This window comes from Apteryx mantelli, chromosome 10 (genome assembly GCF_036417845.1).
Source record: "Apteryx mantelli isolate bAptMan1 chromosome 10, bAptMan1.hap1, whole genome shotgun sequence".
NCBI classification, from domain to species: domain Eukaryota; kingdom Metazoa; phylum Chordata; class Aves; order Apterygiformes; family Apterygidae; genus Apteryx; species Apteryx mantelli.
In genome coordinates, this window is record NC_089987.1 from 22,445,985 (window position 1) to 22,465,302 (window position 19,318).

The window sequence follows — 19,318 nt, forward strand, 5'->3', positions numbered from 1 at the left end:
TGGGCCAAGCAAAACACATGGCTCACATACCCCGGGAGACAGGGTGAGCCGGGCTGGGAGCACTGTGGGAAGTTGGGGTCACCCCTTTCTGTAGCAGAGACCCTCCTAAGTCTCCTAAATCTCACAGCACTACTCCAAACCCATCTTTAGATGCAATGAGCAGGCTTCACTAACCTTCCCCCAGCCACGAGCCTCCTGCAAGTAGGACAGTGGAGATCCCAAATCTGCTCTTCACAGCTTGACGGATGCTGCTTTTGAGGCTAGAGAGGGACTCAAAGTTGTCTCCTCTTTCCTTACCCCTCGTGAGCACGAGCGCAACCCCAGCACAGCCCAGAGAGGCTCTGCTACATCCTAGCCCCATCCCCAGCTCCCAGAGTCCTTGGGTCCTGGCAGGTTTCAGACAGCCTAAGTTCTTACATACAGAAAATGAAGCGCAATGCGGGAACCGGAAGCAGTACTAATGCCGGGACACATGTAGAGGTTTAACTCCACTTTTGCTCAAAGTCGGAGCAGACATAGAAGAAGGAGATGGCAAACATGATCAAAACAGACACACTCCAACAGTGACAGGAGCTTGCAGTGATCCTGCTGCAGCCCGAGGGGGTAAGTGACCACGGATGAGTCATCCTCCTTGCTAGCTGAGGGAGGGAAATCTGCAGAGCCCAGATACTCAGACCCAACCTCTCCTACTTGGCTAGAAAATAAATTCCCTATTAGTTTAAGGGGGTCTCATTGTTTGAAAGCAATGGTCCCAGGACAGCACACAAGGCAGCACGTAAGCAGGGCACATCCCCGTCAAGACATTGCCAGCACTACAGCAAAACCGCTTGGGCATCACAGGGATCTGGTAGCTGAGGATCTCCACTGCGATCCTCTTCCTAGAGCATCACCTAACATCAAGGTGACATTTCACAGACCTCTGAACATCTGGCTGGGCCACTGGGTGCTCTAATAAAGTACTTAACATTCAGCCACAGCTTCAGAGGAGGTGCAGGCACAGCAGAACAGCCACCAAATGTCCCGCCTGGAGAGGACATCCGCCTCAGCCCCAGCTGCCACCCAGCCATCCTCTCGGAAGCATTGAGACTCCTCCCTACCAACCACTCATCACATCACCAGGGGTTCATGAAACTTATTCATCCAGCCACGCTCCAGTTAGTTTATGCACGTCAGAGATATCCACCCAACGATATCCTTCACCAGCAGCCTTCCATCGAGCCATCCCAGCATGCCTCTCCTGGAGAGTGAACGGCATCTCCCCACTGTCCATCTCTTCCTCTCACACAGCGCATCCTCCGCGGCCTCCGTGCCTGCCAGGGACAGCCTTCTCATGCCACTAACCGTCCCCTGCTTCACTCTGGACCGACTCCTGTTCCCACTGTGTCACTGTTAAATTGGCTTCCGCGGGGACCTGTTTTCTTATCACGCTGGCTCGACTCTTTGCGCGCGGTATTCCCCCGGGAGCACAGTTCAGTACGCGCGGGGTAAACTAGCCACCTCATGCAAAGCAGCCCTCATGCAAAGCAGCTCGGAGGACAGAGAGCTCCGCGAGCTAACAGCAAGGTCGGGCAAAGAGCACAAATGGGGGAGGGAGGGCAAAGGAGGAAGGACTTTCACTACAGTAATTTTTGCAGCGACTCAGGTTTCTCCCGGAAAAGCCTCCACCGCAGAGTTTGTTTTCATGTCACTCAAAACACTGACACGTTACCTGGCCCCAAAGACTAACAGAAATAAATGCTGCCTGGACGAGCTGGGCAGCACAGTGCAGAGTGCTGACAGCACCCCCGCTTCCCTGGCCTCACACGCTGCCGCAGCTCCCTTCAGCCCAGGGCTGGAGGAGAAGCAAACCCAGGGCAAGGCTGAAACTCTGCGGCACACGCCTGCCTCGCTGGGAGAGCAGCGGGCCGCTGCCTGCTCGTGCAAAGCGTGGGAGGTGAGCGCAACCCAGCACGCCTGCTTCAGTTTTCATGAGCAAAGGTTCAGCCGGCAAAGCGCGGCACTGAAGAACGAGCGCATGGGAAACGATGCTGGTTCACACCATCCCTCCATGCTGCAGAGCACTTTTGGTCCCCGTCTCTGCCTAACAGGCAAATGCCAGAGCTCTATCAGGACGAAGCTAAAGAAGATCCCAATCCAGTTGTGCCAAAGTCAAGAACTACAGGAAAAAGCTAAGGCCCTGAGTGCAAGCCAGTTGCTAGACAGGAAGGGTCTTCACACTAGTCATGCCCAAGATCTGAACATAGCCTTTGGGGACCAGCAGGCCGAGGTTCAAGTCTCCCCATGGCCGTAGGGCACTAGACAGCAAGGGAGGAGACCTCAGATCTAATCCTGGCTCCGCCATGGCCTGAGTCACTTCCGCTCTGCACACCTGCCCCCTCCCACACGTGCCGAATTTGGGGCAGAGCTGGGCTCTCAGCAGCTGCGCCCGTGGCTCCCATACCACTGTCTCAACTCATTCACACCCTGGTGGAGCCCAACATCAGAGCGAAGCAGAGCAGCCGGTGCCGCTGCACCATATCAGGGCCTGCAATCCTGCAACACGGAGAGCTGAGTGGCTCCACAGGGCCAGGGCGACTGGCCCTGCGAGGAGGTGAATGCCGGAGGAGCCCGTCGCCGCAGGGCTCCTCAGTCTGCAAGAAGAGCCTGCAAAGCCTTGGGATTGAGCAAAGTCACTGGCTGGCCAACGCCAGAGTTAAGAGCAAGCATTCCTGGAATGAATGGCCAGAAACGGATGAATTGGTTAAAAGCAAAGCTGGGCTCTGCTACTTTGGGCATGTCATTGCAAACTGGAGGGGGATGGACAGTAGAGACATTTCTTCATGATCGCTGGAGTTGGGGAAGGCCAGAAGGCAGCTTGCAGCTGCACCAAGGTCCTATCCTCCAACAATGCTGAGCTCCCTCTGCCAGCAAAAGGCTTGCATTAATTGCTTGGAAGCCAGAGCACTCGGCGCCATGCAGGATCAGGCCCAAACCCACTTCCCCTTGCGCAAGGAAATGGTATCAGCTGCAAGGTGCAGATGCAGGAGCTGGAGCCTGCTCAGAAACTGCTCCTTCAGCCAGAGCCCAGCACAGCCCAGCTCTCTGCAGGACACGGCGGCGCTGGGGATGTTCGCGAACACTATGCTGGCGCTTGGCTGTTGTGTTGTTGACAACGGCAGCAAAAGGGTTCACACGAGCAGCAACACGTAGGCAGGAAAGAGTAAAGCACTTAAGCAGCCTCATTCACTGGCTCCTAGAAAGGGCCACATAAGCATCCTTCCTTCCAATTCAAGGTTGCAGGGAGGTGGGGAAAGCATAAAGAACGGGTCCACGGCAGAAGCAAAACATCCCACTTTCCTGAGCCCGGAAGGGAGGCAGGGCCACGTGGCTGCCTGCTGGGGGGACGCCAGTCGGACAGCCCCGGGTGACGAGCCAGGTAGAGCACTGCCTGCACCGTTTCCTTCGCCTTTGCTTGGCTTTTGTGGCTGAGACAAAACCAAACTGTTCCTATCGCTGTGTGAGACGCGGCTCCCAAGAGGAGGCTCTGGCAGCAAAGGCCGGGCAAGTCCTGCGGGGACGCAGCCGAGACGGGATGTCCACGGCTTCCAGCCCTGGCTGCACACGAAGCAGTGCTCAGAGAGAAACCCGACGGCGCAGGCAAAGGTGAGGGGACGGTTCTGCTCTATCCTCCTCCTACCCCAGGATTTCCTCGCACCAGATCGAGTCAGTTCAGCTGGCGGAGCCAGCAGAAAGCAAACACGGTTGTAACATCGAGCAGTACCCCAAGGGACATGCTGCGGACTACAAAGCTGGACGAGGCTAATTCTGCCCTAACGCTCAAGGCACCAGGTTTTAGAGACACCTCTGCCTGCTCCTACCCACCCCAACTCCAGCTGTGAACAAGAGATGCAGCAGCAAGAAAACGAAAAAGAATTGGTGCTCCAGCTATAGCACGGGCAAGTCACAAGGGCTGCATCTATCCACTGCCAGCAGATTACATTAAGGGTTTCCTTGTGCTCACCCCTCAGATCCTCACGGAGGGGATGGGGAGGGAAGAAGCAGCACGTCCCATGCACACACCTTAGTTTGGGGCAGAACCTGTGCTGCCTGACAGCTCCCAGCATTTCTCCCTCCAGCACAACCGCCAGCCCTCCTCTTCCTCAGGCAAGGTGGCCTTGCAACCTGGCTGCAGGATGAATGGGGACACTCCTCCAGGTGGTCTCTGCAGAGCCGGCAGACGGGAGAGCAAAGGAAGGACAAGAGAAGGGCCAAGGACAACACCTGCGAGCGGGATGCAGGATTTGGAGCAGAGGGGATGGGTGGCATCGTGCCGCAGAAGTCCAGGGTTGGGTTGCTGCAATTCAGGATGCAAAGATTTTTTTAGCCAGCTGGTTTCTTATGGGGGTGGCGTGGGAGGAAGGGAAGAAGCAGAACAGATTGCAACACGAGCTGAGGAAAGCTGGAGAGTTGGGAAGGGGCAGGAGATGTAAGAGGAAAGAGGGAGCCCCTCAGGGACATTTGCTCTAGAGCATTCAAAGACATCAAGCCTCAGCACACTGACACACCAGAGCCCTACAAGACACCTGCAGCACCGCGCAAGGACACGGAGAAGCAGGAGGGCTATACGGCCGCATGGGGCATGCGGTCCAGAGCCTTCGTCCTTGCATGCACATCCTCAGGGAAGATGTGCAAACGGCCTCTGCACCCTGAGCATCCTCCCTAAGCCTGTACCACTTGCGTGTTGCCCCTTTTATGGCTGCAACTGCAATTTCTGGCCAAATCACCTACGCGGCAGGTAGAGAGTGTCCCCTTCCTAGCCCATTGCCCAGGGGTGACCCAGTAGTTAAAGGTGTAGCAAGCCGGACTTGACTTTCAGTGCTGGGACCCCCCTGCTGGGGCCGTACAGCTCGCTCTCTCCCTTCCTCCGTGGCTCCAGCCAAGAGCCTCTCTGGGATATGTTGCAAGATCAGTTCCCCCGGCCCTGGATGAGAAAAGCAAGCCTGGGGTCACCCTGCCTTCCAGTTAGGCCTATCTCATTGTAGAAACACTCCCCCAGCCCCTGAGAACAAACTTCATAAGGAATTGCATGCAGCCAAACGCTAATTTTAGCATCCCAGAGAACAGCAAGGTTAAGCAGAGGGTCCTTGGTGACAGCACAGCAAAAGCATTAACACCTTAGGTGCCCGCAGCTGGGCAGCAGGGCTTGAACGCGCCGAATTACAGATTCATCCAGGGCTCGGGCTAGTCACACATCTGGCCTGGGGACGTTTCATGGCACAGAAAGCTGCAGGGCTGCCCCAGCGCTACCTCCCCGCCTCAAGGGATGCTTGGGGTTTCAAACTCACTAGAGCCAAATTGTCCGATCTCGTTACTTGAGGAGGGTGCTCTTGGCCCCCTTCAGCAGCCAGCCCCCGCCTGCCAGGCGAGCCCACGCGCCCACCGGTGCCGTCACAGCAGCCTCAGCTTGGCTCCTCTGCCAGCTGGGCTCCCCGGCGCCGCCGTCCTCCCCGCAGAGCGGGGCCGCGGTCATGGGAAGCGGCCACCTTCTTGGGGAGCAGCAAGGCAGCGCGTCGGATTAGCTCTGCCACCAAATCACGTCCCCAGGAAGGAGAGGGAGGCCGGTGGCTGGGCTCACCAGGCGAGCACTTGGGCATCTGTTAGGGGATGACGGACTTACCTCGGCTGCCCTAACGCCAGCTGGCCGCAGATCTCTGCTTCTCTGGTGCAGCAGCAAGGTACCAGCCTCTGGGTTCCCAAACAACCTGCGGGCATGCCTGGGAATTCCTAGAGTCTGCCTGAGTATCCACTTTTTTCTTAGGCACCAAGTATCAAAACTGGTCCCGAGCCACCCTCCAGCCTCATGGCTGCAGACTATTTATATATTTATATTTGCAGGTACCTCCAGAATATTTTATGCATGAAGGGGAAGGTCTGACTGCAAGCCCTGCTGAGGGCAGCAGCCTTTGGTCTGTGCCCATTTGCGAGACTCCCGGAGCCACAGAGCAACAGGGGGCCCTCGGGTCCCGACAGAGAAGGGCAGCGCCGGCTCCCGGCTCAGCCGAGGCAGGAAGAGCGCATGGGATTCTCCGGAAGCCCAGGAGGATGTGATGACTTGGAAAGCAGAACAGAAAGGGAGAGAGTTGGACTTTTCCACTTGGCACAGAGCTGCAACTGGAAGAGAGCAGCGAGATGACATCAGACGGGGAACTGCGGCGTGAGTCACTTTTCTGACTAACCCATCCTTTGAGGAGGAACCCACGGAGTTCCTGTCTGCAAGGTTAAGTCACTGCGGAGCTCCCACGGAAACTCCTACTTTTGGAAAGTCTTAAGTGCAAAACCTGTAAGATCACGTTTCTTCTGGCCTGACTTGAGCCCCAGGGCACGACTCCCAAACCCAAATAGATACAGTCCTGCAAGGCCCAGCAGCAACTTCCTGGCTACCTCCCTCTTGATCCTTGGTTCCTTCCAAGGCAGAAACGTGCCAAGGAAAGGAGACCTGGCACTGCAGGGGCATGGAGGCATTTCTGCCTCCTGCTCTGCCCTGGGATTCCCGGCTCCCTCAGGCCTTGGTATGTCCCTCCCAGAGAGCTGCTGGGAGATCTGCTGCTGATCTCCCTGGGAGCAGGCTCGGACCACTTCAGGATGAAGGGACATTTCACCAAAGATGCGCAACAGCAGCGATCATGGCAGAGGGAGCAGAGCCAGGGCTACTGACCTCGCTGGCTGGGCTCCAGTAGTGCCTGAGCACAGGCACCTCTCCCTAAGGAGCACGCGGGAAAGCTCACGACAGCGGAGGGGAGATTTGGATGCCTCCAAAGCAGGAGCTGCTGCAGACCAAAACCAGCCTGAGGAGCAGCCAGCATCCACCCACACCCCCCAGGGAACACCGACTGCTCCGATGCGACAGCCCAGGGTATCTGTGACCCGAGAGGTCCCGTTCCAGGTGACAGGAACGCACCAGCCGGAGCCCCCCGGCTTCCCTCTGCTGACGGGTTCCAGCCTGTTGCACCCCCGGAGCCCTCAGCCCACATATCCTCTCTTGCCGGGAAGCGATCCCGTCTGGCTGCTCGGGAGACGCTTGGCAAGCTGCCTCCCCCCACGGGCCCCGTGCATCCCACAGCAACAGCGCACAAACGGCACGTTTGAGGGTCTCCCCGTGGCACTTCATGCCTGTGCCACGGGATGCTCCGCGCAGGTGGCACGAGTTACTGTGGCAACTCGTTTGCATCGCCGTGAGCCGCCCCAACCTCCCGGCGAGCGTGGGAAGGACGGAGGTGTGCTGTTCTGGGCCCCGAAGCACTGCTTTTTCAGCAGAGCACAGAGAGAAATGGGAATTTTTACACGGTAGGCAACAAACAGAGCCCCAAGGTGACGACGAAAGGCGCCTGGCGAGCCAGCTCCGCTTGCGGTTGCTCCCACAGGCAGCGCAAGGCTGCGAAACGCTTAAGGCCAGTCGACACGGGGTGTCTCTGCGGTAAGAAAGACATTTTGGGAAAAAAAGCCTATGAGGGCGTTCGCTGCAGAGCACGTCCCCAGGCTCACCTGTGCCAGCCCCTGCGCTGCAGGAAGGGAAGGCGGCAGCGAGCCGGCCTTTCCTCCCTGCTCCCGTGCACGGTGGCACGGCAGCCAGCCCGCAGGGTCGCTGGCTGGGGATTTCAGAGGCGCCCTGGGCCACACCATGCAACTCGCTCTTGCCTCGGAGCAGCCCTGCCCTCCCCGCATGAACCTCCGAGGCGGCTCGGACAGACGGAGCTCGCTTCTGAAGCACGGAGCGCCGAAGCCTCCGAAACACGAAGCACGGCGTCACCCTCGGAGGCAGGTTCAGCAGAACAACCCCTCCGCGCGCGGCAGGGGCTCGCCCACGCCGGCTCCTGCCAACGTGACGGCAGGGAGATATTGCCTCAAATAACCAGCAGCAGCTGGATGACTGCGCAGCCAACGCAACGCTCGCTCGTAGGCTACGGCTACCGTTAGCGTTCACGCGGCGCTCCCGGCCACTAAGCTTTACGCACGTCGGTCACCGGCAAAGCAGCGTCCTTCCCTGCAATGGAAGTGACTTCTCTCCTCGCACACGGCACGGCAAACGCCCCCGCCCACAGCACCTGCCAGCTCCCCCCAAAAATAGATGCTGGCACTCGGAGCTGCTGCTCGCGCAAAGCCCAGCGCTTCCTGCAGGAGACAGGCTCTGCGAGCAAGGCTCAGAGGGATTTTCACCTGCCTCCAAACCAGAGGCCCTTCTCCAAACGCAGGCATGCTACGCTGGCTGCATATTGTCCGTGGCCGTACTCACCTCCTCTCTTCTGTCCACTTTGTTTCCCCAAAAGTGGAGACAGGGGGACAGGAGGGGTTGTCCACCCTGCTGCTTGCAGGAACAACCCTGCCCGGCTGTCTCGCGCTCTGCTCCTGCCTTCAGCTCTGCTTCCAAACGTGTCATCCTCTAACCCGGGAAAAGGCTAAGGCACCTATCATCCAACATTTGCTGGGAGCAGGAGGGAGCTACTGGAGCTGCAGACAGTAGAAATCCCAGCCCCGGGATTTCACTCCTTTCCGTTCGCCTGGGGAAAGGAAAAGCAGCACGGGCACGCTCAGAGGCACAGCAGAGAGAATCCACCCGGGACGGAGCCCACACGGAGCCCAGGTTATGCTGAGCCTTGTCCCATGCAGCCCAAGACCGAGTTGCTGGACCTGCAATTCCGGATAAAAATCCGCCTACTGCTGGCAGGGCTGACTCGCTGGTCTCCCTTCTCGCCAAAGCCGGGCTCGGGCTCAGAGAAGGCCTCTCGCCCAACCGCGCTCTGCACGCAGCCCAGGCCAAGAAAGCCTGCAGCTTACCCCCACCCCCAGAGCTGGGCAAGTCCTTGGGAAGCAGGCGGACTCCCCGCTTGTCCTCTCATCCACGTAACCCAGAGCAGAAGAGCAGTGGGTGGGCTGAAGGAGCCCTGCGAAGGAGGAGAGCCCACTTTCCAGGACCGGCCACAGGATGCCGCCCGCGCTGGACCTGTCTACGGGGAGCAAAGAGAAGGCAAAGGCAAGTACCAAAACAGCCAGAAGCATAAGATCTGGGCGAACCAGTAACAGTGGCAACCATCGAGGGCCATCAAATCAACGTTGCAATAAATAAGCAGGTGGATAGTAGCTTCACACAGTGACTCCCCTGCTGTCCACGGCACATGTTGCGGACAAGCTGCAGCCCTGGCGGGCCCGGAAAGGCAACTAAGAGATGCCAGCAGAGGCCCCTACAAAAACCCCACTGCTGTTTTCCTCCTCTTGTGTTGCAGACAGCTGGCCTCTAAAAATACCCGGCCATTGTCCATGCCGTCCTTCCTGCTCGGGCCAGATTACATCTCCGAGCCGCTTTCAGACAAATTCTTCGTGTGTTCCTTGCATGCCTCCCCCTCCAGGACCTGCCCCAGCTTCATTCCTATGCTTGGTAGATGACGGTCTCTCAGGAACCGGGGCCATAACCCAACCCAGCCTCAAAGAGCAAGAAGCCAGTGGGAAATTCAGTCCTTGGAAATTTCTGCTGGCTTTGCTAAAAGTAACAATAGGGTAAAGGTTGCCATTGCATCTTTCTGATCTACAAAGCGCCGCGAGGCCGCCACGCAAAGCGCGTGGTCTAGTTTAGCAGCGGCTATCGGAGCCGCGTGATGAAAGGCCCACAGCTGCAGGCGAGGGCGCGTGACAGCGGAGATCCGGGAATTTCCCGAGGCAGTTCAGCCAGCGTCCTTCCAAGCGACACGATGCCACAGCTATCCCAGGAACCCAGCCCCGCTGCCGACACGCCGGCCAGCACAGCTCCGCTTTGCGGGTCCTTGGGGCCGTGCTACGCTGAGAAGTCAAGAGTTGGGGTGGGGAAGAAAAGCCAGCTCTGCTTTCAGCATGAAATGAAGGTAATTTCAGCATGAAAACATGATGGAGGGCCCCACGGCAAGCCACCAAGCTGCATCACGGAGCCAAACGCCAGCCGCTCCGCGACGCGCCTGCCGGACACACGGAGCGCAGCGCTCCTGAGCGCCGCAGCGCTCCTGAGCGCCGTTATCTTGCTGGTACAGAGAGAGGGGAGGGCAGCCGCTCTGAAGCGCTGAAATGCCTGACGCCCATGGGATGACAGGAGCTTTAACAAGCTCCGACCGCCTCCTGATTTCGTTCCCAGCCCCCAGGCATTAGCAAGCCTGTCGAGGCCACCCTTTGCCTGCTGCTGCCTCCAGGTCAGGGTGCTCCACGGAGAGCGGGCCGGCAGCACGCCTTGCCGGAGGAGGGCCTGCAGCACCGGCACGGGGCCGTCTCCCCGGCAGGGAGCACCCAGGGCTCAGCGGGATCGACCGCCAGCCCTGCAGCGTGGAGAGCAGCCGCAAAGAGCCTCTACCCGCCTGCAGCTGCCTGAGCTCCCCCCGCTGCCCTTCCCAAACCAAGCCCAGGGCCAGGCCTTCAAGGCGCTGGACGCCGCTTTCCTCGCTGCCGGCACTGCCTCACCGGGAGGGACAACGTCAGGGCTGGAAAGCTAAATAACGTCAAGAGAACAGCAGCCCCCGACGCGGCCTCTCCGGGAGCCTCCGCTGGCGCTGCCCTCCCCTGCGCGCAGCTCGGCAGCACCGGAAACCCGCCGGCGGCCTGGCTCTGCCCACGGGAAGCGCTGTGCAACGGCACGAGAAGAGGCCCTAGCAAGCGGCGGCTTCCTGCAGCTGCACCTCCTGCCGCCGGCCCCGCTCCCCCCGGGGCAAAGGCTTCCCACCGGAAAACACGGAGCAAAAGCATTCAGCCGAGAACGGCTTCGGCAAGGGGAATGCTCCCTTCTCTGGGGGGGAAATGGCTGGCGCCGGGAGGGAGACCCGGCCCGGGAGCTGCAGAACGGGAGTTTGCCCACAGCCGAAGGTTGCCCGGAGGGGACTGCTTGCGAGCGAGCCCCTTCGGGTTTCTCACCACGGTGGAAAAGAGCATCGCTTCCCGGATCGCGAGGCAGACGACGTTGCCCTCCTCACATGCTACTTCTCCTGGAGAAGAACCCCGCCGTGCCCAGCACTGGCGCACCATCGCCAAGCCCAGCACAGACCACCGCCGCCGGGGAGCCCCGCGGCAGCTCGGCCGCCGCTTGCGCTGCTCCATCCACCTTCTTCACCTCTCCCTGCCGCAGCTTCCCTCCCCGGCGCCCAGCTAAGCGACCACCGAGCAGCGCAGGGGCCGCGGACACGGCACCAAGGCCTCGCTCCAACCACCCTCCTGCCATCAAAAGCGAAAGAACGGCTCTGCCTCTGCAAAGGGGCTCGCTTCACCCCGACGCAGAGGAAAGCGAGAGCAGGCGTGGGAAACGCTCCGTCGCAGGGACCGCCGCGGCGGGCTGTTCTACGGAGTCTCGCTAACCCTTCTTTCATGCAGTCTCCAGCAGGCGAGTTAAATTCAGCCGCTCGTGCAAATTCCTTGTGAGCCCTCACAGTCCAAGATTTCAATTTTAAAGAGAAATAAGAGGAAGCCGCCTCATGTTTATTCCAGTCCACACATTAGGCACATCTTGGGCTTGGACGTAGTAGCAGCAGGCAATGAGATGTGCCTCGTGGTCACCCGTGAACCGCCGGGGCGCCAAGAAATTGGTTCTTGTAGAGGGAATTCATTAAAACAAAGAGCTCTTTGCTGCCTGTCTGATCTGTCACAGAGGAGATTACATGGGAGAAAAGCAAAGCTATTTTTTCCAAAGTGGATTTTTCTCCCTCCCTGTGACTTCCCTGCATTTCTCCTGAAATTAATTTTCAGCATTTAACAGCTTTCTCCCATGATTCTCAGGGGCTTCGCTGGCTGGGTGCCAGCTCTGGTATCATTCCTCCACCAAAGATGTCTGCGCTTGATTGATTCTCGGGCCAGCAAACGAGAGAGAGGAACCCTAATAGCACATTAATAAATAAGAGGAGCCCTTACGGTTATTCCAGGCCTCAGAACAAACACATCTCAGCAAAACAAAACAGCATGGGATAAACCTACGTCACGGGCCGGGAAGACAGTGCTAGCTAGGAAGTGGGTCAGCCCGGAGAGCACGAGAACACCGTTTGCAGCATCTCTGGAGCATAATTGTGTGTGGAAGAGGGAGAGCAAACACAGCTCTCCTGCTCTGATTTACGCCCAGGTTTCCAGAGGAGCGAGCCAAGCCAAACCAGTTAGCGCGCACAGCAATTAGCGCCTTTTTCCTCAGCAAAGCAGCCAGGAGATTTCACAGGGCACCAGAGTGGCAAGGCAGCGCAGCAGAAGCCTGCGCTAGCGCTCGCTGCAGAGCCTGAAGATAACCACTGCTGCTGGCTTCTCACGCACAACGCCAACGTTGACACACTTAAACTTCTGGTGTATATTAAAGCTCTGTCTGAATCTCCCATTTTCTAGCCCTCGGTGCTTCCTTCTTCCGAGGCAGCGGCTGCCTCTTCTCCCGGTCCTGCTGCCGAACCTGGGTCCATGCTCTCCTGCAGCCAGCTAGATGGAAAAAGCAGATCTAGCAATCTGTCCAGATGGCACCAAAACCAGAGAGAAGGCAGCATCCAGGAGTCCAACAGCTGGATATTGTTAGCCTGGGGCATCACCAGGACCTTTCCGGCACTGCATCCCAAACAGCCTGGAAAAGCTGCAGGTGCCTGACCTGGCTAACAGGTAGTCACCAGCACCAAACCAACTAAAGGATGGAGTACAGTCTCCTTTGGAAATTTCCGCTAGCAAGAACAGATTTACAAGGGCAAGTTTCTGTAGACCTTGGAGTGTCCTTCCCCTGCTCTAGCCCCTGTAGAGGGAGGTGGGTAAGCAGGTACTATGTCTGGGTGTTGAAAAGCTGGTGTCAGGAAAGTCCACCAGCTGAGTGAGCATGGACTCCCTGTCCACCGACTGGCAAGCTAGAATTAAGTCTTCTGGTTTTGGTTTAGAGATTGCAAAGACAGGACAAGCTTGCGAGTGAGCATCATTATGCAATGATGAGAAAAGACTCAGGACTTGAACCTTACAGAGCACGGCAAGGATGTACTACAGACGTGCCTCCTCCCTAGCTGGGCAGAGAAGGCCTGGACTTCCCGCCCCAGCTGTTGATATGTACACCTTCAGCTTGTCCTCTAACAAGTGATCTTTACTTTGTAGTGGATCCTTTACTCCAGAGTCAGATCAAACAGTGCTTCCAGCTTGTTCCACTATCTAACCCCTAGGCCTACCACTGCCCGGAGAAGGACCCAACCCATCATGTTGTCTGTCGTCTCTGCTCTGGACGTTCATCTTCCCCACAAGCACACAGCCCAAGGCTGAACCCTCCTGCTGAGGTCAAGGAGCTGCCGAGAACTCAGCAGCTCGCTTGGCAAATGAGACCTCAAGATCTTCCCTGACAAGGCTTTGCTGCTTCCAGCATCCCAGACAAAAGCTTATTTTGTCAGCACACAGAAAGCTTGTGATATTCCTGATGGCATTACACAGAAAGATGAGCTAGGCATCTCCTTGGGCTAGCTGACAGACAGGGAGATATGGGTGTTTGAAGCTTCAGTAAATCCAAGGGCTTTGGGTGATGAGGGGGATTTCCAGATAAACTTAAGCTACTTACAGTCTCTGCAAACTCCCCGAGATCCTATGATGAAGATGGATAACAAGACCAGTACTAAGAGAACCACACAAAGCTGAAAACCTATACTGGTAGACGGCATGCATCCTTTTTCTGTGTTCTTCCCGTTACGCCTTGGCTTTCCTGAGAAGATCTAGGCGTCACAAAGCTACAGAGCAAGGGTCAAGTGCTAAACGCAAACTCCAAAGTTGCGAAAGCTATTTTGTTATCTTCCACCAGTGTAAAACAGATCTCAGAAGCCTGGGCAACCACGGAAATCCGCGAGCAATTTCAGGTGGAGCTGTAGCAGTTATGTCTTTTATTTGGATGGCGGACACACCTAGGAAAGTCCCTGCCAGGAAACGGGAACTACCTAATAACAAGGGAGGTACTGTCCCCTAGGAGAGGGCCTTGCTCCAACACAACGGTCAGAACCCTCTCGCTCACCCTGGCTGTTTGAAAGAGGCATTTAGGCTTCACTGTTCATAAAAGCAGCATCCCTCCTCGCCCAGCCCTGGAAGAGCTGAAGGGCTATCGAGTACCTAACGCTGCTCCTGCCTTTCTCTGTGCCTCGGAAGCTGTGACAGAGCCGAGAGTGATTCAGCAGCGGTTTCTCCTCTCAGCGCTGTCACGAGGGGACTGAACACACAGGAAGTCATTTCAATCAAGCGGGGCAGCCCGGCTCGCCACGAGGCTGTGCAGGGCCTGAAGCAAGCCCTCGGCTCACGTGACGCCTCCTGGCACATAATAATGTTAGTCAGGCCTCCGTGGTAGCAAGCCCTTGCAGAAGGGGAGATGTTATACGTGGTCCCTCCTGGGCAGCCAGGAATATTGATGGAAGACACCAAAGCTCGCACAAGAGACACATACTTGTTTTCTATCACACAACCAAGTACCGCGACAGTGCCAGTCTGCGGGGGGATTGGTATTTCTCTCCCATGACTAGCCTGTACTTCCGAGACAGTCTATTCCCAACGGAGGAAGTTAAGGGAAGACATTGGGATCTGTTCCTGGGGAACTGCACCCTACACTTGATGCTGCAGCCCCTGCTGGCCCTGGGGACCACTTCCCAACCTCCCTCAGCACAGGCTTCCTAGAGCAACCCTCCTCTCTCCCTCCTCGCACACACCTGGCTCTACCGCAAGCCCTCCACCAGCATGGGGAGGGCAAGGAGCAACACCAGGCAGGGAGAAGAGAGCTCAGTTCCTCCCCCAGCCCAGTCCTCTGGGTTCCTACTCATGGAGCAGATGAGCCGTGAAGTAGCTCTGTCCCAGCCCTGGGGTGTGTGTGGGAGGGGAGGCGCTGGCAGGGACAGACGGAGAGACACACAAAGCCAGCATCGCAGATAAAGGAAGCGGCAAGGCGCCAATCCTATCTGTGTGCTCCTGTTATCATGGACACTTTGCCGCAATGACAGCGCCACATCACCAGCGTTAAGCCAGGGCTCCTCACTGTCCCACTGAGGTCCCCGCAGAGCCTGGGTTGCATTTTGAGGGTCCTGGTTCCTCCCCCTAACCCACGTACTCCAAGAAGACCAAGACCAAGCATACAGCCTTCCCCGCATGCCGAGATCAGCACCATTCGGGTTTCAAAGCTCTTACTACTTTCCTCCTGTGCACGGGCAGGAGGAAAGAGGCAGGCAGAGCAAGGATCCACTCTCTAGACTTGTTAGCCGCAGAGCTTGAGAGACTCCTCTCCTCAGCCCAGCAACTCAGGTGGATCCTCAGCAGGGCCCGAGACCCCCAGAGACTGCAGGGACACGTCCTCCCCCTAAAGCTCAGTGCGGCACCAGGTCTCCTTATCCCCCCTCTCAAGTCGTCCTCCCAAACATCAGGGAAAGTCACACACACCAATGTCAAAGCTCCTCTTCATTTACCGAAGCGCTGCTGCTTCAGCACTTTCCAGTGGCTAATGGAGTGGTTTAGCTCTGCAAGAGGAGCAGGTCGATGGGGGAGGCAGAAAGGAAGGAGTGAATACCTCCTAACTGCCCTGCTGTAGCTTAACCATCTGCAGTGGAAGATTAGCAGGAATTTTAGCAATGCTGAGGTGCCTTACTTCCTCCTTCCCTCTCCCCGAGGTCTCCAAACCATCCGTTAACCTCTTACACAGAGAAGAAAAGCACAGAAGTTTAACAAGCTCCGACAAGTTTTCAGAATGGTTTAAGTGTCCTCCACTTCTTCTATTAATTAGCAACAAGGAAGAAACACCACCAGGAGAGTCTTCAGCGTGGACTAAACAGCTTTTACTGTTGCCCGCGCGCACTTCAGCGCAGCTCAAACACTCTCAAGGGGCCCCAAAAGAGACACCAGCAAAACCCAGTTCCTGCAGCATCTCCCCAGCCCGCACTGCAATCTTTCAAGGACAGTGGGTTTAGCTTAAGTGTCTCACTAATTCACATGAGTGACCGGAAAAAGCTTACTCCATTTTGCAGTTGGTTTATTTTTAAGAACAGGTTTTGCCTCTCAGAGTTGTAGTTGGAGAACTATAATTTAAATATAACTGATAGCATCTGACCCACCACCTCTACATACAAATTAGCTACGCTGCATTTCTCTGATGAAACCTTGCAAACGGTAGCCCTCACGCCAGCACCTGGCTTGCAAGAAACCTCGGCCAAAGAGAGAGGAGAGCCTGTCTCCCCTCTGGCTGGGCTCAGCAGAAGGCCCCATGGCACTCCGAGCACTGCATGCACACAGAAGCTTGCAGAATACCTGGAAGGATTCTGCACCTTAATTTCCTTTTGGGTTTAAAAATGAGAGCAGTGGCACAGTCTGCCCAAGGTCACAGAGCAAGAAAGTTTGCAGAAGTGCTCAGCATCAACTCCAGTCCCTCATGCCAGCTAGCCCTCTCCATCTGCCAGAGGAATGCAAATATCTTGCTTATCTGGATCAATAGGAACTGGGACTGGGACATTCTGCAGCTGAGGATTCAGTGAGAGACACACAGCTTCGATCTGACTGAGAACAGCAGCCCCCAGAGACTGGGTAAAGAGGAAAAAAAAACAAACTCCAAGATGAAAGTAGCAAAATGGGCCCCACACATCTTGCTTTTCACTTTGTTCTCATCCACTGTTTCAGTCTCAAGCCTTCCTGAAAATGAGGCATTGTCCCAAGAGCTATTATGAAATTCCCAGAACCACGTCACGTAACGAGAACACTTACAGGTTTTGAAAGAGAGCACAGGGGCCAGGTGGCAGAGAAACCCCAGACTATTCCAGGAAATACAAGGAGACATCCCTGAAATGACTTCCCCTCTAGCCAGGAGGGGAAGGGAGGACCTCCCACCTCGCTCCCTGTACCCAGCCGAAACTAGGTCACTGACACAGCCCTGCTCACAGACAGAGCTTCTTCCAGACTGCAGGACACATGTAACGGCCCGGCCCGGCAGGGAGGGTTAGGATGGGGGCAGTCTTGCCCCCTCTCTTAGCCGAACGTGTTTCCTGTGAGAGTGCCCAAGCGGCTCCCTGGCCCCGTTAAAGAGACAAGCAGTTCCTCCCCTGCTTCCTCCTCAGCACCAGAACGGTGCCAGCTGGCTGGCGTGAGAAAACCCACTTCAGCCTCTCCCTGACCCTTTATTAAACAAAACAAAGGAGAAAAATCCCCACATCTTATTTCCAAAGGCTTCCTGTGCCTCTTTCCCAGTACCTGAGATATGAGAACTGCCGTACCTGACACCCCCCCGCCGTTCCCCTTCAAAAGAGGCAGGAGACGCTCAGACCGCACACACGCGCCGGCCTCAGGCCCCTTTCCCCCAAGCCCTGGGGGGACGCCACCTCCCCGGCTTTCCACCCCGGAGCCAGAACAACATCCTCTCTCGAGGAAGCCTCCTCCCTCCGCAACCCTTTCCTGCCTTGACCTTGACACGAGCGCGGCGCGGGTGCCAGCCCGGGCGCTCGCCCACGGGGCAGGAGGCGGGCTGGGGGGGCCGCTCCTTCGGCTCCAGGGCGGCGAGGACCGGCCGAGCGGGGGCAACCGTCCTCCCCAGCCAGGCGCAGGCCCCGCGGCCGCCTCCCGAGCCCCTCGCCGCGCCGCTGCGGCCTCGGGCCCCCGCGGGCGGGCGGCTGCAGCGGGGCCGGGGAGGCCGCAGCGCCCGGGGACCCCCTTTGGCGGAGGGGGGGCGGGAGCCCCAGGGACGGAGGGGGCCGGGGAGGGACGGGGGAGCCCGGGGAGGGACGGAGGGACCCAGGGAAGGGCGGAGGAGCCCGGAGAGGGACGGAGGGGCCCGACCCCCGCCCGCCCCCGGCGCCCCCCGGACTCACCGCTGTGCGAGCTGAACCACCGAGGCGCGATGTGGAGGGGCAGCGCGTCGGCCAGCGAGGCCCTGGCGCCCAGGTAGAGCATCCCGTCTCTATGGTGACCGCCTCCCGTCTCCTGGTAACCGTTGCCATGGGCGTACGTGGAGTCGGCGCCCGGGCCGCCGCCGCCGCCCGGGGCCCGCTCGGCCTCCCCCGCCGCCCGCGCCGCCGCCGCGTACAGCCCGAAGGGGACGGCTCCCGCCGCCGTGGGGTCCATGCCCATGCCGGCCACCGAGCTGACGGAGCGGCTGCGCAGCCCCATGGCGCCGCCGCCGCCCGCCCGGTAATGGCCGAAGTGGGGCGGCCCCCCCGGCGGCGGCACGGCGCTGTCATCCGTCGACACCCCCGGGAAGGGGCCCCGCGAGCGGGCCGCCGTGCTCTGCTTGCCCCCCATGGGCGCCGCCGGGCCGGAGGGAGCCGAGCGACAGCCCCCCGCGGGGAACGGGCCGCGCCGCCCCCGCCGCCGCTGGGAGGCGAGAGGGGGAGGAAGGAAGCGGGGGGGCGCGGGGAGCTAAGGATTAAAACTCATCCCCGCCCCAGGCATCTTCCCCCCCGCCGGGCCCGCAGGGGCGAGGGCGCCCCGAGGCCGCCGCCACGGCCGGCGCCCCCCCGGAGGGGGGGGGGGCGGCGAGGGCTGCGGAGGGCGCCGGCGACGCGGGGCCGGGGAGGGGGGAAGCCGCCCGGGTCCGCCCGCCCGTCCGTCCGCCCGCCCGCCTCACTTCTGCCTCGGGGCTCGGCCGGCAGCCGGGGAGACGCTCAGCGGCGGCCCATGGAGGGGCCGGGGGCGGCCGGGGGGCGGCGCGCCCCGCTCCGCGCTGCGCCGCGCCGCGCTGCACCGGCCGCGGCCTCCGCTGCCGGCCGCTGCCAGCCGCTCGGTGCTCGGCGCCGCGGTGGAGACAATAGAGGCCGGCAGCACGCATGCTCCCGCCCCCGGCCCCCCCGCCGCGCCGCGCTGCGCCGCCCTTAACCCCCGCGCTGCCGCCGCCGCCCGCCCGGGCCCCGCGGGGGTGCGGGCGCGGGGCCGCGGCGCTTGGAGCCCGCGTATGCCCCCCGCGGTGCCCGGTTTCCTCCGCCGGCCGCCGGCCTGCGCGCCGTGTGTGGGCGGGCCGCGGCGCCCTCGGGTTTTGGAAATGCGGCTGTTGGCCTCGGCCGCGTTTGGTCTGACTTTTCTCCACAGAGCCAAGGCGAGGCCTTCATCCGTGTTCTGCGGAGGTCACCAGTGAAAAGCACGAGTAGCAGCCGGGAGTGCCGTTATACTGGCTAGCAGGAAAGCCTAGAGCGTGGCGAGAGAGTACGTTTCGTTAAGGAGAAGCTGCTCTTGCGGAGGCCGACAGGCAAGTTAGCGCCACTATAGAGGAGCCGAGATTTCACCCCGCAGCCTGTGAGACCTCACACCCTTTCTGCCAGGGCATAACTTCAGACACGACCACTGAAATCACATGGGTCATGGGAGTCACCGCTCCGCTCCTGCCCGGGCCTGGGGCTGCGCCCTGACACCC

At 59.0% G+C, this 19,318-nt stretch overlaps 1 protein-coding gene across 1 annotated transcript in view; it reads right to left on the bottom strand.

The window, feature by feature from the left end:
• Positions 1-18,665, bottom strand: part of ZNRF1 (zinc and ring finger 1) — a 32,557-nt gene extending 13,892 nt beyond the window's left edge. Inside the window, exon 1 of the mRNA XM_067302706.1 lies at positions 17,784-18,665. Coding sequence (XP_067158807.1) covers positions 17,784-18,213 — 430 coding nt within the window. The 5' untranslated portion in view covers positions 18,214-18,665. The remainder of the gene's footprint in view (positions 1-17,783) is intronic.
• Between the last annotated feature and the right edge of the window lie 653 nt (positions 18,666-19,318).